Source organism: Hyperoodon ampullatus, assembly GCF_949752795.1.
Source record: "Hyperoodon ampullatus genome assembly, chromosome: 16".
NCBI lineage: Eukaryota > Metazoa > Chordata > Mammalia > Artiodactyla > Ziphiidae > Hyperoodon > Hyperoodon ampullatus.
In genome coordinates, this window is record NC_136929.1 from 3,043,381 (window position 1) to 3,059,384 (window position 16,004).

At 52.5% G+C, this 16,004-nt stretch overlaps 1 protein-coding gene across 1 annotated transcript in view; it reads left to right on the forward strand.

The window, feature by feature from the left end:
* The window catches only part of RAB20 (RAB20, member RAS oncogene family), a gene marked incomplete at both ends in the record, with an annotated part of 33,652 nt that extends 18,316 nt beyond the window's left edge, over positions 1–15,336 (forward strand). Inside the window, one exon of the mRNA XM_079721696.1 lies at positions 14,798–15,336. Within this exon, the coding sequence (XP_079577822.1) occupies positions 14,798–15,336 (539 nt within the window). The remainder of the gene's footprint in view (positions 1–14,797) is intronic.
* Positions 15,337–16,004: the final 668 nt, after the last annotated feature.

Here is a 16,004-nt window from a genome sequence, read left to right on the forward strand (position 1 = left end):
TCTGTTAGAAATAACTGGGGTATTTACTGAGTGGGGTACTCCAGATAAGAAGCCATTCTAGGTACTTAATATTTTGAGAAAACCCTTTATAGAGTTAAAGAGTTTTCTTAACATGGTATTTGCAGTTCAGTCTTGTCTTGGAAACAAGTTAAAACTTGCTTCAAAAGATCTGAAATGATTTTAGTTTCCTGCTTTAATAAGTAGAGAATTTTGCAAATAATTGACTTTTTCTTTGATAATCTCTTTTTTTTTAACCCCACATTTGTTTATTTATTTATTTATTTTTGGCTGTGTTGGGTCTTCATTTCTGTGCGAGGGCTTTCTCTAGTTGTGGCAAGCGGGGGCCACTCTTCATCGCGGTGCGCGGGCCTCTCACTGTTGCGGCCTCTTGTTGCGGAGCACAGGCTCCAGACGCACAGGCTCAGTACTTGTGGCTCACGGGCCCAGTTGCTCCGCGGCACGTGGGATACTCCCAGATCAGGGCTCGAACCCGTGTCCTCTGCATTAGCAGGCAGATTCTCAACCACTGCGCCACCAGGGAAGCCCCTGATAATCTCATTTTAAAAAGTAATTCTCACAGGACAACAGAGTATCTGTTGAAGGTAAAGGATATTGGATTTAATATCCTGGTATGTGAGAGTTTTTGTTTTTTAAAGTTGAATCTGTTACATAAGTGTATTTTCTTTGGATTTGCCTTTTTTCTTAATACTAGAGTGTTAAAGAAGGTCCCTTTATTTGAATTATTTGGTCTTGTTATCGAATTATTTTTAGTAAATCCATGTCTGAAAAGAGTGAAGCAATTTGAGAATTAAATTCCAGTTATAATTATATGACCTTGAGCATTATTTCATAAAGCCCCATCAGTGAGTCACAGGCAAGGGATTAACTTACGTGCAGGTAATTATTTGGGTGGTTCGTATGACATATGATGTATTCTTGGTTTTTGTTCAGCCTTCAAATTGCCAAACAGAAGCAACAGAGGTGACACATATGCTGATTTGGGTAAATGTCATTGTATATGTATTGAAATGTGAAAATAAATCCGTTTTTCTGAAACACTTTTCCTCTTCCCCATATGTTGCCATTTCTTTAGTTGGAAATCATTTGGGGTTTGGGTTCCTTTACTTATAGAAGGAAAAAAGTCTCATTTTACAGGCGTGGGTCAGGATGACCGTCGTTAAATAGTTGCCGACTGATCTGGTAGTCAAGTCCCACGAAGCTGCTTTTCATTTCGTTACTAGAGTGAGCCCGTGGGCTTCCTAGGCTCAAAGAGTAATCACTGTCCTTTCTGTCGTGAAGCACGGCTGGGTTTAGGATGCCTTTTAATGGTCACAGACGATTAAGAACAAAATTAAAGGATCTATAAATGCAAGCAACTAAGTTGGATTATTGGATTTAAAATAATAGTTTATCTTTAAAGTGTAATCTAATCACTGCCTTTGACCGTGTCATTCATTAATCTGTGTTGAGGTTTTAGGTCTTCCTTCTGGCAGAAAAGATACCCCAGTAATATCGTGGGGTAGGATTTTTTTCCTTTTCAACTTCTCGACTTTCATCTCCAGCTGGTGGCTGTTGGATCAGTCTCTGCCTGCATGGAATTTTCGTGAGGTTCCTGTAGGTGACCCTCAGGCAGGGCAGTGGGAAGGGTCTGCTCCCTGGGTGATTCCGGTCACTGAGGCCAAGCTTTAAGCCCGTGTAGATGGGAAAGTGCCTGGCAGCCTCTAGCCCTGTCTCTGAGTTACTATCACCATCTGAGAAGAATCCCTTCAGGGCGTCCACACCCTGTGGGGCGTGCTTCTGCTGGAGGACTCCTGCTTTTCGCTGTTGGTGCTTATCTTGCCTTGTGGGGTTTGCTCAATCTCTGATGAGAGAAGTATTGCAGAAAGCATCCCATTGTTGTTTCTTGTAGACTTGGAAATACTGCCATTCTTTTTCGAGCCCAGTTTTGTCCCGCTAACCCTTCTCGGAGTAGGACTTGATCTGACAGTGCAGCCTTGCACTCAGGACCTGGACCCTGGACCCTGGACCCGGTGGCCGGGGTTCAGGACCCGCCTCTGCCGTTCGCTGCCTGTGTGCCCCTGGCCTTTGTGCTCCTCTGTCAGCGTTTGCATCAGGCCTGGGGGAGGAAATGAGGCCACAGTCCCCGCCAGGGGATGGGAGGGAGTAAACGGCCATGCATGTAAAGGGCTTGGAGGGCTTGGATGTAGTGGGTGCTTGTAGATGGGTTGGCTCTTGGGAGAGTTAAGCACATGCAGGGCACTCGCTGTAAGAGCCAGAATAGCTCCTGGTTCTGTTCTGTCTGCTTGACGAGGTCCCTCCGTGTGGACATTGTTCTTGTTCGATTCATGACTTTCGGTGTCTGTGAATGGGGAGGCCATCGGCCCGATTCACACCTTCCTGGGGTAAGAGTTTCCTGGGACTGTCATAACAAAGCTCCACAGGCTGGGTGGCTTAAAGCAACAGAAATGCATCGTCCCGTAGGTCTGGAGGCTGGAAGTCTGAAATCACGGTGTGGGCAGGGCCGTGTTCTGTCGGAAAGCTTATCCCCACCCCCCTAGCTTCTGGTGGTTTCTGGGGTTCCTGGCCGGTAGATGCATAGTCTTCACATCATTATGCCTCTTCACGTGTTTGTGTGTCTCTCCTCTTCTTATCGGGACACTGTTTGTACTGGATTAGCTTCCAACCTAATGACCTCGTCTTAACCTGATTACACCTGTAATGACTATTCCCAGATAAGGCTCCACTCACAGGCTCTGGGGATGAGGGTCCGGATGTATCTTTTGGGACCACCACTCAGCCCACTGCAGATGGATAGGAGACTTTAGAAATTACCTCTTTTAGGGACACATAGTTTTTTGAGGCAGGAGCCTGCTGTGTCCCCCTTTGCTGGCAAAGCAATAAAGCTATCCTTAAAAAAAAAAGAAGAAGAAAAAGAAATTACCTCTTTTATAGGAGAAAAAGCAAGAATAAAAGATAGAGAAAGAGGGAAGAGATCATTTTAAACCCAAGAAAACATCGATGTGAAATTCCTCGTTCTATTCTCCACCTCCCCGTGCTGTGCCGGCCCCACACCCAATAAAACGTGTCCCTCGGTGTCTGTTTTGGAAATCATGTTTCCTCTGTTTACTGTTTAGCCGTTGAGAACCTGGCAGGAGAGGGTTTGGGCTGTTTTGTGAGTTCACGCTCCATTCGGAAGCCAGCTGGGACGTCCCAGGACGGGTGCAGTGGGAGATTTCTCCGTTTTTATGGTCTGACTTAGGAAGAGAACCCGCCAGGCTAGTGAGGAGGGCAGACAAGGGAGCCGTAATGAAGAAGCGACCAGTTCGGGTCACAGTGATACTTGCAGTTGCTGGGGAGCCCTTTCAGGCCACTTCCCCCTTCCCGTGGACGCAGCGGCCGGGTCGGCTGAGAGGCGTGGCCTCTGGCTGACCGTGGTGCCGGGTGCCCGAGGGGTGCACGAGGCGGGGTTGCGGAGCGGACCCCGCTGGGAGGCCCTGGGGAATGCCCGCTGCCTGCAGGGGACAGTGGGGTGGTCTCTGTTTACGGAGGGAATCGGGCCTCCGTGGAGACACCTGGAGACGGAGAGGAGACGGGCTGCTGAGACAGTCCCACCTGCGGGAGGGTCTGGCTATTGCCAGCAGGCACATTCCCAGGAGGACACCTTTCAGAGAAACAAGTGTGTTAGTGAGGCTTCTCCAGAGACACAGAACCGAGAGGATGTGGATATATATCTATATATATATCTCCATTTATATACACTATATATATATACTATATAGATATACACTAGATACATATACTACATACATATATAATATATATAGACTAGATACATATACTATATATATACACTAGATACACATACAATGTATATACACTGTATACGTATACTATATATATACTATATACATATATAATATGTATAGACTAGATACATATACTATATATATACACTAGATACACATACAATGTATATACACTGTATAAGTATACTATATATATATATACTATATACATATATAATATATATAGACTAGATACATATGCTATAGATATACACTAGATACATATACAATATATATACACTATATACATATATAATATATATAGACTAGATACGTATACTATATATATACACTAGATACACATACAATGTATATACACTGTATACGTATACTATATATATACTATATACATATATAATATGTATAGACTAGATACATATACTATATATATACACTAGATACACATACAATGTATATACACTGTATAAGTATACTATATATATATATACTATATACATATATAATATATATAGACTAGATACATATGCTATAGATATACACTAGATACATATACAATATATATACACTATATACATATACTATATATATACTATATACATATATAATATATACAGACTAGATACATATGCTATAGATATACACTAGATACATATACAATATATATACACTATATACATACACTATATATATACACTATATGTATCCATATATATGTATATGTGTATATATATAGAAAGAGAGACGGACAGACAGACTGACATGGAGAGACAGGGAGATTGATTTAGACTGGGGGAAAGAGAGAGGAACTGGCTCCAGGAGTGTGGGGCTGGCAGGTCTGAAATCTGCAGGGTGGGCTGGCAGGCAGGAGACCCCAGGAGGAGTTGCTGTTGCATCTTGAGTCCAAAACCTGTAGGGCAGCAAGGTTGGGAACTCAGGCACAGTATTTCATAACTCAGGTTGTAGTCTGGGGGTAGAATTCCTTCTTCTCCAGGAAGTCTCAGTCTTTGCTCTTAAAGCCCTTCAACTGATTGGACGAGACCCACCGACATTATGGCAGGTGATCTGCTTTGCTAAGTCAGTGATTGCCGATGTTAATCACACTTAAAAAAATACCTTCCTGGCAACATCTAGACTTGCGTCGGACCACAGAGCTGGGCACCACGGCCTGGCCACGCTGACACATAAAATTAAGCATCACGCACGGCACGACGGTCGGTGGTGGATCACCCCCTCATTTCCTGGAGCCTCTGCGTGGAGGGTGTGTTCTCAGATGAAGTGTCCGCGCCCTGTTGCCCACTCAGTTTTCACACACAGGTGGAGGCAGCTGTGCCCAGCGGTGGCTCCACACAGCCGACCCCTTTTATCACCCTGGGAAGACACGTGGACCCATCTTCTGACTGCGTGAAAAGAGCTCCAAGCATCTGTTCTTTGCAAACGTTCCTGGGGGGCAGCTGTTTCCACGGCTGTTCTCTCACCAGGTTCACTATCGGTGTAGAGACACATACACGCAGAGGGAATGTTCCAGATCTTCCCTGTGACTGTAACCTGTAGTCAAATCGCGTCACACTGAACACAATAGAACTAAAGTCATCCTTCAGGTAGTATTATTTATAATGCCGCGGGTGGAACTTGGAAGCTTTAGAAAAGGATTTTATTTCATGTTTTAAGCATCTCTCAGAAGGGAAGGGTGTCACTGCTCATTCTGGGCTGAGCTTCTCCGGGCTGTGCTGGGGCCCATCTCTGAGGTCGCCCTGGAGTTTCTATTTGTTCCCCTCTCTGGTTCTGTGGATCTGGGTTTTTTTTATCTTCATGTTGCCATGTCGATATTTCTGTGGGCATTTTTAAAGTTCCTCTTTCTTTCACTGTCTGCACTTAAATTTCCTGGTAGACCTCACTCTTCAACTGGCCTGGAATAAGGATCATTCTGATTCTCACCCTGAGTGACCGCCTCTTACCTCCCACTTCTGCTCAGCATCTGCACATCACATTCTCCGGGGGTCTTTTAAAGGGATTGGATACCCACACCCCTGCCCTGCCAGATCGTAGTTCCTGTGCTCTGGGGTAGGGGGTCCGAGCGTCACTATTTATTAAAAGCCGCCCCCTCCCCTGTTTAAAATGTGCAGCCAGTGTTGTAACATGGTTTCTGGTGGCTATACCACCCATTGGGTTATTTAAAACTATTTAAGCCAAAAGGACGTGACGCTCGGGGTGAAATGCTGGTCGTCCTCTGGCCAGAGGACGCTGGAGCATCAAAGAGAATGCAATCAGGCATTTGATCTTCATTGTCCAGCAGCAGGTTGGGGCGATTGTGTCCACTGACCTCTGTCCTCCTGCCCTGGGCTGGTTTTCAGTTCCAGTTACACAGTGGGTGGCAGCCACATGACAGAGTGTCCCCATGAAATGGGGAGAAGGTCGTCCTCGGAAAGCAAGCCTCATACAAATACGGAAGGTGTAGGAGATTGGTCAACAGCAAAGGTGACCGGCGGGCCCCAGGGGACAGTCAATGTGCTGATGAAGAGCTCAGACGGGGGCGGTCCCGGGATGGTGGAGCCGACCCTGAAGTTTGGGAGGAAAATCTGAGTCACGGTTTAATTAACCAGCACTCACCCGGGGGCTTCACACGAGCCAGGCACAGTTCCAGCCCAGTGAGTAAATTAATTCCATTTTCACAAGCCCCTTTGGGTGGGCACTGTCACATTTTGGTGATGGGAAACAGAGGCCCAGGGAGTTAAGGACCTGCCCCCAGGGCACACGGTGAGGGTTAGTGCAGCAGTCCGTCTGGGAGTCGGGCTCTTTGTAGGCGGTTAGATCTCAGACGGCCTGGTCTCCGGGACCATGTCCTGGCTCTGGGCTCCACCATCCTGCTTCTGTGGGCCACATCCTGTGCTTTCTGTGCCTTGGTTTCTCCCTCTGTGAAATGTGGGCACGGGAAGGCCCACTTAGTGTGGTTGCTGGGGAGACCGCGTGAGTTTGCTGAACGCCGAGGACTTGTTAACTGTTACCACGCCGAGCCAGCTTTCTTCCGGTCATGAGTCCAGTTTTTCCTGTACCTGGGCCGGGAAGGGATGATGGAGATTAATCTCTCATCCCCTGTAGTAGACCACCCCATCGGTATCCTGGGTTCCCACTCCACATGTAGAGAATGGAATCAGCTCTCTGGGGGAATGGACAGTGCACTTCTTGATCTGTGATTCTGAAGACCTGACTTGGGGCTCCAGCAAACCTGTTAGGTCCTCCCCTGGGACCCTGTCCCCTGTGGCCAGGTGGCCTCCATCTCCAGCTGCTCTGGACTCACCCGTCCACGTCCAGCCAGTTTTGCTGCATATCAGGAGTTCGTTCTAGGATATGTCTGATCGGATGCTGGTGGCATTGTTAACAGATTCCGTGTTTCTCCTTAACCACCAGGATAACTCACGTCCACCTCTGAACTGTGTTGGCGATACCAAGCTTAACATGTCATTTCTTGTTTGTTAATTTTATTTTATTGTGGTAAGAACACTTAAGCTGCCCTCTTACATGTTGTTAAGTGCACGTTACACTGTGGCTGACCTCAGCTACCAGGTTGCATTTGCACAGCTCATCTCTAGAAGTTTTGCATCGTGCTGGTGAAACTTTTTGCCCGTGGATAAGTGACTCCCCATTTCCCCTCCCCACAGACCCTGGCAACCACCATTCTGCTGTTCAGTTCTATGAATCTGACTATTTTAAATGCTTCCTAGAAGTGGAGTCGTGCAGTATTTGTCCTGTGACTTACCTGTTAGCACCTCCAAGTTCCTTGCAGCTTTATTCACAGTAGCCACGAAGGGAAGCAACTTACATGTCCTTTGACAGATGAATTGGTAAGAAAATGTGGTATATGCGTACGATGGAATATTATTCAGCTTGAAAAACAGAAGGAAATTCTGTAATGTGCAACAACGAGGACACACCTAAGTGAGACTGTCAGTCACTCCTTGATTTGCGTCACAGACAGGCCAGAGCTCCCGGGCAGTCCCGCGTCCACCGGTCCTGCAGCCCTGCGGTCCGCCCACGGCCAGGGAGCCCAGGCCGCTTCCTGGAGGTGAAGGAGGCTGGGCCCCTCTTTCTGACCCCTGTCTCCAACGCCATGGCAGGCTGTACGGCAGGGGCCACGTACGCCAAGCCTGGCAGCCTGACCCTCAGCTGTGCTGGTTAAACTTGAAACAACTTGTGATTTTTCTTATTGGCCCCTCAGGGCTGGTGCAGGGTTAGCCCGGTGCCCTGGCATCCCCAGAATTGGACCACAAAGTAAAGGAAACTGCCAGAATTCCTAGAGCTTCAGCTTTGGAACTGGTGCTTAGGGACCTGGGTTGGGGAAAGAAGGGGGGAGAGAGAGGGAGAGAGAGGGAGGGAGAGAGAGAAAGGGAGGGAGAGAGAGGGAGAGAGAGAGAGAGAGGGAGAGGGAGAGGGAGACGGAGAGGGAGGGAGGGAGGGAGAGGGAGAAATACCCGATTTGGGTCCGTGGGAACCTGTGAGCATCCCAGTTCAAGCCCATCACCGATGAGGAAGTCATCGCTCTGAGGGGTCCAGGAGCTGACATTACAGTGGGCTAGCAGCAGGGGCCTGACTTCCGGCTCAGCGCACATTCACAGACTACTGGAAAACTTACTCAACAGCCTTGGGTTCAAATACGCCCAGAGCCAACCGCAAGCGGCCTTGTCTCACCACCTCCCCACTTAGTCTTCACCGCCTCTGTGATGCCAGAAATACCAGCTCCCACTTAAACGCAGTTAGGACTAAATTCAGAACCTTTGTTCCCTGTCGGACTAGCCTGTCTTATTATGGGGACTACACTCCTTTGAAAGCAGCCTAAAAGCTCCAGATTACATCCAAAATGATATTTAAGAATTTCAAGCACGGGGGGCTTCCCTGGTGGCGCAGTGGTTAAGAATCCGCTTGCCAATGCAGGGCACACGGGTTCGAGCCCTGGTCTGGGAAGATCCCACGTGCTGCGGAGCAACTAAGCCCGTGCACCACAACTACTGAGTCTGCGCTCTAGAGCCCGCGAGCCACAACTGTTGAGCCCGTGTGCCACAACTACTGACGCCCGCATGCCTAGAGCCCGTGCTCCGCAACAAGAGAAGCCACTGCAATGAGAAGCCTGCGCATCACAACGAAGAGTAGCCCCCGCTCACTGTAACTAGAGAAAGCCCACGCGCAGCAGCGAAGACCCAGCGCAGCCAAGAATAAAATAATGAAATAAGTAAATGTGGTGTGTATATATATATATATATATATATATATATATATATATATAAAGAATTTCAAGCATGAAAACTGCATAATTGTAAATTCTTTAGCTGGGGTAATGGCATTTGATTTGTTTGCGCCGGTTGATGGGCAGATGACGGACCGTGGGATATGACCAGCAGCTCTTGTCCACCTCTTTTCAGGCTGGCTTTTGGAATGCTTTAGCTCCTACTTCCTTTAGTTATTCTGCTTTCTCTTTGGTATTATTATTATTTACTTTTTTGGTGTTTTAAAGGCAAACCAGACATTTTTATCTGGAAAGGAAAACTATTTTAGGCCTAGGTATTAATAATTGCCTGTTGTCCTCAGAGAACTATGTAACGGACCTGGAAGCAGTTCTCCCGGGATGGCTGGCATGCCACTTTGTCACCCTCCTGTGAAATCTGGCGAGTGGGAGCTGACGGCATTTTTAGCTGTTGGAAAAACCTCTTGCTGCCGGGCTCGCTGTCTATGAGATGAGCCTGTGTGAAAGGAAGAGTCCCAGCTCAGTGGTAATGATGGGGAAGCATTTCTTTTTTTTTCTTTGCTTCTTGACTAAAGTTTCCTATTGCCAGTTTTGGAAGACGCCTTGATCTCATCTCCCATGGGGGTCCACGAAGGGACGGGAGAATGCTGTTTAGTTTCTGTCCGTAAGCGCACACTGTAATGTGACATGAAACTTTAATAATTAAATTATTAGTCAGAGGGCTGACCTGCTCTTGGTACGCAGAAGGAGGGAATGTGGCTCTCCGGGTGCCGAATTCCGGAGCACCCCGAGGGTAGGCAGGCTGCCCTTACCAGCAGACCGGGGCAGGAGCCCGGCAGCTGTAAACTTGCTTTCCAGGAAGTGGCTCTAATCCTCGGGATCACTGCGGGGTCACAGGACGCGTACCTCCAACTCCTGCCGGTCCTGGCTGGGGCGTCACCCTCTCCAGCTTGCCTCCCCGTCCGATCCCTTGGGGGACACTTGGGGCCTCGCTGGAGAAGCAGGTCCCTGGCTTGGGGTCCTGCTCCGAGCGAGGGAGATGACAACTGTCAGATGTAGCCCGTGCGGCCCTTCTCCTGGATGCGGTGTCCTTCTCTGCAGGCCGCTCTCTCCAGGGCTGGCACATCGGCAGCAGCCTGCCCCCAGCTGAGGCCAGAATGTCGCCGTTTCAGAAGGACTGGGGTGGAACTCCTCTGTATTTCTTGGCCATTTGGCTGAAACCTGGTTTAATGGTGAAGATCACTATATTTTATATAAGTAGCTGTGTGGAGGTGTCATGCCTTTAATCCGAGCTCCAAAGACCCCTGGTCCAGGGGTTCTTGATTTCTTTTGTGCCATGGATCCCCTTGTATCCGAGTGGCACCAGCCTGTGACCCTTTCTCTGAATACTGTATTTAAACGCATGCAATAAAACACCAAGTTTTCCCAGGAAACCAGGTTTTCTTTACTGGCAGGTCTAATAGCCGTTGAGATTTTGAGCTGATGATAAACGTACACAACTGCAGTGTGGATTGAAAGCCTGTGTTATTTCTGTCGGCGACACAGCCCAGGGGTTGCGTCCTATAGTCATTTCTGGTTTGTTGCAATGTGTCTGTGGAAGGCAATGCTAACTTTCAGTTAGAGGAGGGTGAGAGTAGAGATCACACCTTTCCCCGTTCAAGGTCATGGACTCCTGGGCTTTGTCCGCACTGTAGTCAACGGGGGGCTCTGTAGCCCAAACTAGAGACCACAGCAGAGGAACAGCCTTCCATCAGAGGCAGTCTGGGGGGAATCTTGAGGCAGCTTGGCTGGGGGCTGCTGCTGGGATGGGCTGGGGGTTTGGTGCTTTGCCTGATGGAGAAGGAGCCCTGGGCAGGGGGTCAGGTGCAGGGTGTCAGGGATGAAGTGTTGGTGTTACCTGGGGGGTGTGGACTCAGATGGTCGCACTGTGCAAGCACGTAAGGACTAGGCACCTTTCAGTCCACTGCCGTTATTGACATGGGGGTCTTCGCATCTGCATCCAGGACAGGGGCAGACGATCCCACCCTGACCCTGTCCTCCCTGGTGCTTTGCCTGCCCACCCACCGGCCCCACCCGCCTCGTCCTTCAGGGAGGAAATGTGGTCCCACGGGCACCGAGAGGCTGGGGTGCTTTGGAGGGTGGGTGGCATGGAGCACAGAGGCTCAAGGCACAATGACTGTCTGGGGGCTGCTGCCCCACACGCACCCAACAAAGGAATGAAAGCAAACTCCGGGCCCGGTTCTTCGGGAGTCCGGATTCCGGTTAGGGAGAGGCATGTCAAGGGTGATTGATTAGGTCTGCGAGGACCCGTGAGTGTGGGCAGGTGCGCTTCCGGTGACGTCCATCCTGGGCTCCTCCCTGGAGGAGGGGGGCCCTCCCAGAGAGGCCTACCTGTTATGGAGTCCAGCCTCGTACTGCTCACTGCACAACCTGCCAGTAAATTGAGAGACAAGTTTTTGGGGCAAAGAATAGCCACTTTATTTGCAATTCCAGCGGACCGAGAAGACGGTGGGCTGGCGGTCCCAGAGACCCATCTTTCCCAATTATCAGCAGAATCCAGGCTTCTTTTCTCCTGAAACGGCAGCGGGTGTGGCTGGTTGTTGCACACCCTTGGTGCCTGTATCCCTGGTTCTCGCAGCTGTCCACAGGTCAGGGCACAACGTTCCTATAAATCTCCAACAAGACAGTTGTTATTTTTCTGTTCTGCAAGTTTTTATCTCTATATGAATGGAGAAGAGTTATACCTTTAAAGGTCAGAGCCTGGAGAATGGGCTCTCCTGCATATTTCAGGCTCTAGGCTACATTCTTTTACAAAGGGGCGGAGCCAGCATGATTCAGCACAGGCAGCAGAGCCCAGGGTTAGCGCCAAAGCAATACATCCAGTATGGAGTCAGGTTTGCTCTTCTCTGCGACACAGCCAGGCCCAGGGGCTTTTCCCTCCGCCCATGGAGGGTGTGAGCTCAGACGGCAGCCGTAGGAGGTGTGATGGATCCCAGGGCCTGGGGCGGCTTCACAGGGGCCCCGTTTTGCCTTTATGAACTTCCCTTCATGGAGTCAGTGAACCGTCTCCCCATCGTGAACGAGGACGAAGGGAAACCAAGGGGGCCATTGGGGAAAACCTGGGAGCAAACGTGATCACACGTGGCCTCCGGAGACCCCAAGGTGAGGGGCACTGGCCTGGCCGCTTACTGCGATCTGGGCCTTTCACATACGGGGCTCCTGAGGATTTGATATGAAGGAATAAAGGTGTTCCAGTGTGACGAACTTTCACTTCTGTGGGGTTTAGCCCATCAAGGTTCTCCCTCCCTCCCTCCCTCTGTCCCCCTCCCTCCCCCTCTCTTCCCCTCCCCCTCCCCCTCTTTCCCTCCTCTCTTCCCCTCCTCCCTCCCCCTCCTCTCCCCCCTCCTCCCTCCCCCTCCCCCTCCTCCCTCCTCTCCCCCTCCTCCCCTCCCCTCCCCCTCCTCCCTCCCCCTCTCTTCCCCTCCTCCCCCCCTCCTCCCTCCTCTCCCCCTCCTCCCCTCCCCTCCCCCTCCTCCCTCCCCCTCTCTTCCCCTCCTCCCCCCCTCCTCCCTCCTCTCCCCCTCCTCCCCTCCCCTCCCCCTCCTCCCTCCCCCTCTCTTCCCCTCCTCTCCCCCCTCCTCCCTCCCCCTCCCCTCTCTTCCCCTCCTCCCCCCCCTCCTCCCTCCTCTCCCCCTCTTCCCCTCCCCTCCCCCTCCTCCCTCCCCCTCTCTTCCCCTCCTCTCCCCCCTCCTCCCTCCCCCTCCCCTCTCTTCCCCTCCTCTCCCCCCTCCTCTCCCCCCTCCTCCCTCCCCCTCCCCCTCTCTTCCCCTCCTCTCCCCCCTCCTCTCCCCCCTCCCTCTGTCCCCCTCCCCCTCCCCTCCCCCTCTTCCCCTCCCCTCCCCCTCCCCCTCCCCTCTCTTCCCCTCCCCTCCCCCCTCCTCCCTCCCCCTCCCCCTCTCCCCTCCTCTCCCCCCTCCTCCCTCCCCCTCCCCCTCTCTCCCCTCCCTCCCCCTCCTCCCTCCCCCTCCCCCCTCTTCCCCTCCCCTCCTCCCTCCCCCTCCCCTCTCTTCCCCTCCTCTCCCCCCTCCTCTCCCCCCTCCTCCCTCCCCCTCCCCCTCTCTTCCCCTCCTCTCCCCCCCTCCTCTCCCCCCTCCCTCTGTCCCCCTCCCCCTCTCCTCCCCCTCTTCCCCCCCCCCAGTGTCTTCCCCTGGGTCTGCAGTTCACAGTAAAGGTGGGAGTGGAGATGGGTGCAGGCTGTCAATCCAGCCTCTGACATGATTGAGGCTCCTACCACCTAGCAAGTGAGACCAAATGGTTACGAAACAAACCAAGAAATCTTACATGAGGGAAAAACTGTGTTGTCTTTAAAACAAAACAAAAACAACAAATGGAGGGGATGATTTGTGGCGTCACTTACTCAGCGCATTTAGTGGCACCGAGCGCGGGCCCGGGGGGTGGGGGGCGAGTAAAGCCACAGGTCCTGTCCTCCCTGGTGGAGACAGGGGTCTATTAGCTGCGTGACCGAGACCTCCACTTGGGGTTGTCCTGAGCGTCTGCGTCGGGGCTCAGAGGGACGAGGGACAGGCCAGGACAGGAGGGGGACCTGGAAGGGGGCCAGCGACCCCCTGGGAAGTCACAGTCAGCAGAAGCCCTGGGAAGTGCCCACCCTCTCCCCAAAGGACCAGAGAGAAGGAGGCCGGCCCAAGGGAGATGTATGCTGTGTTCTCGCTGTGACTTGTCCAACGTAGAAAACACCCATTTCCCCTTAAAACTGAAAAGGCAAGGAAGGCCTCAGCCCCGCTGTGTGAAGTGTCCACTCCCAACCGCCCTGCCCAGGCTCTGAGGCGGGGAGCGGCCCTGGGCTGGGCTGAGGACTGCGTCCAGCTGTCCGGATCCTTCTTGAACCTTCTCCAGGGGTTTGCTCTCTGTCCCCATCTGGGCTGTCACCTGGGGCCTGTGCAGCCCTGATTGGTGCCCACGGGCAGGGGAGGGAGGGAGGAAGAGGGGGAGGAGGTCTGAGGGGCCCAGGGCCGTCTGCATCTGCTGTCACTTCCGCACTCTGGGCAGGGAGGGGCCCAGGCTTCAGGGGTGGGGCCAGCCCTCGGGGGCGCGGTGTCCACACCTGCTTTGCCGTGTGGCGTGCACAGCGGCACCCAGCTTGGCTTGACAGTGCAGTTGCTCTGTCTTCCCTCAAAGAGAGGGCATTTCCTTAGTGTGCGCGTCCTCTGTTCCGACGCACTCACTTCCGAGTCCTTCTCCAGGAGGTCCGCAGCCCGCGGGTGGGGAGGTGGCCTTGGAGGTGGGCAGGGCCTTGGGCTCGGGGACTCTGCTCTCCCCGGGAGCGCAGACGTGCCTGGTGCCACGTCGGCACGACTGCCACGCTGGGAGGTGGCACAGAGCGTGTCATGGGGAGCAAGACCCTTGGCGGGAGCGTCGCGGGTAAACGTCCCCGTGGGAGACGCAGAGATAGGAGCAAGCCACACCACCGCCCATGAGGGGGAAAGCAGGGCCCGGCTGCCTTCCTCGGTCTCGTGGGCTCACTGCGGTGGGCGGACGGGGCTGTGCAGGACCTGCTGGCCCTGGGGACTGGCCATCGCCCCGTCTTTCTGCACAGCAGGGTCTCCATCCCGTTCAGCTCCAGCCACACCTACGTCTGGGGTCACGATTCCATGGTCCCTCGCGGGGGTCCCTGGCGGCACGGTCGGGGGGCCCTGCCAGAGAGGAGAGGTAACTGTATCTTTCTTCCCCTCGCCCCCAGGGCGCGAGCAGTTCCATGGCCTGGGCTCCTTGTACTGCCGGGGGGCGGCCGCCGTCATCCTCACCTACGACGTGAACCACGCCCAGAGCCTCCTGGAGCTGGAGGACAGGTTCCTGGGCCTGACGGACACGGCCAGCGCCGACTGCCTCTTCGCCGTCGTGGGAAACAAGGTGGACCTGAGTGAGGAGGGGCCCGGGGAGGGCGGCCAGGAGGGAGGGCAGGGCCCTGGGCCAGCTGGCGGCGGCGACGGCTGTGCAGCCCCCAGGCTGCCGAAGCAGGTGCAGCCAGAGGACGCGGTGGCCTTTTACAAAAAGATCCTCAAGTACAAGATGCTGGACGAGAAGGACATGCCGGCTGCCGAGCAGATGTGCTTCGAGACGAGTGCCAAGACCGGGCACAACGTGGATCTGCTGTTTGAAACCCTGTTCGACATGGTGGTGCCTGTGATCCTGCAGCAGAGGGCCCAGGGGCCGCCGCAGACCGTGGACATCGCCAGCTCCAGGCCGCCCGCACGGACCAGATCTGGGTGCTGCACCTGAAGTGCCCCGGCCCGGCCCCCGGCGTGCGCAGATGGTCAGAGGAGCCGATCGGGGGTCACTTTGTAGAACTGCACTCGGAGGAGGAGACCGGGTGGAAATGCCAGCCAGTAGCGAAGGTCCTCGTGACTGGTCCCCCACGTACATCGCTGCCCTGGGAGGTGGGGAGTGGACGGACCGTTCAGAGGAGCCTCCTGCAGAGCCGGGCTCCCGGAGACCGCCGTCCCCTGGCTGCCCCGTCCTCACACCTGGCCTCTGACGGAAGGTGTTCGGCTGTCTCGGCACCTGTGTGACTTTCAAACGTTTCTGCTCACTGTGATTTATCTTTGGTCCTACCATTCAGTACTTGTACCCTGATGCATCGTAATGATTCTCGATAAATGTTAATTTATACAAAATCAGGAATCAATGTTTTTATATTGGTTGCAGCATTGTGAGCCACATGTATTATTAAAAAGGATTTTGAGAAGAACTTTGATTTAGACTTTATTTGTGCTCCCATGGGCTCCTTGCTGGGGGCGCTCGAGTGATGGCTGTGAGCTTAAGGCACGTCTCTCTGTCTTTAAAAGCTGCATCGAATCCTACAAATTCCAGGTATTTAGATTGGCCCATCTGCCTAGTTGTCTTGAAGACACGAGTTCCAATAATAGAAGCAAAACTAAAAGCTCTGT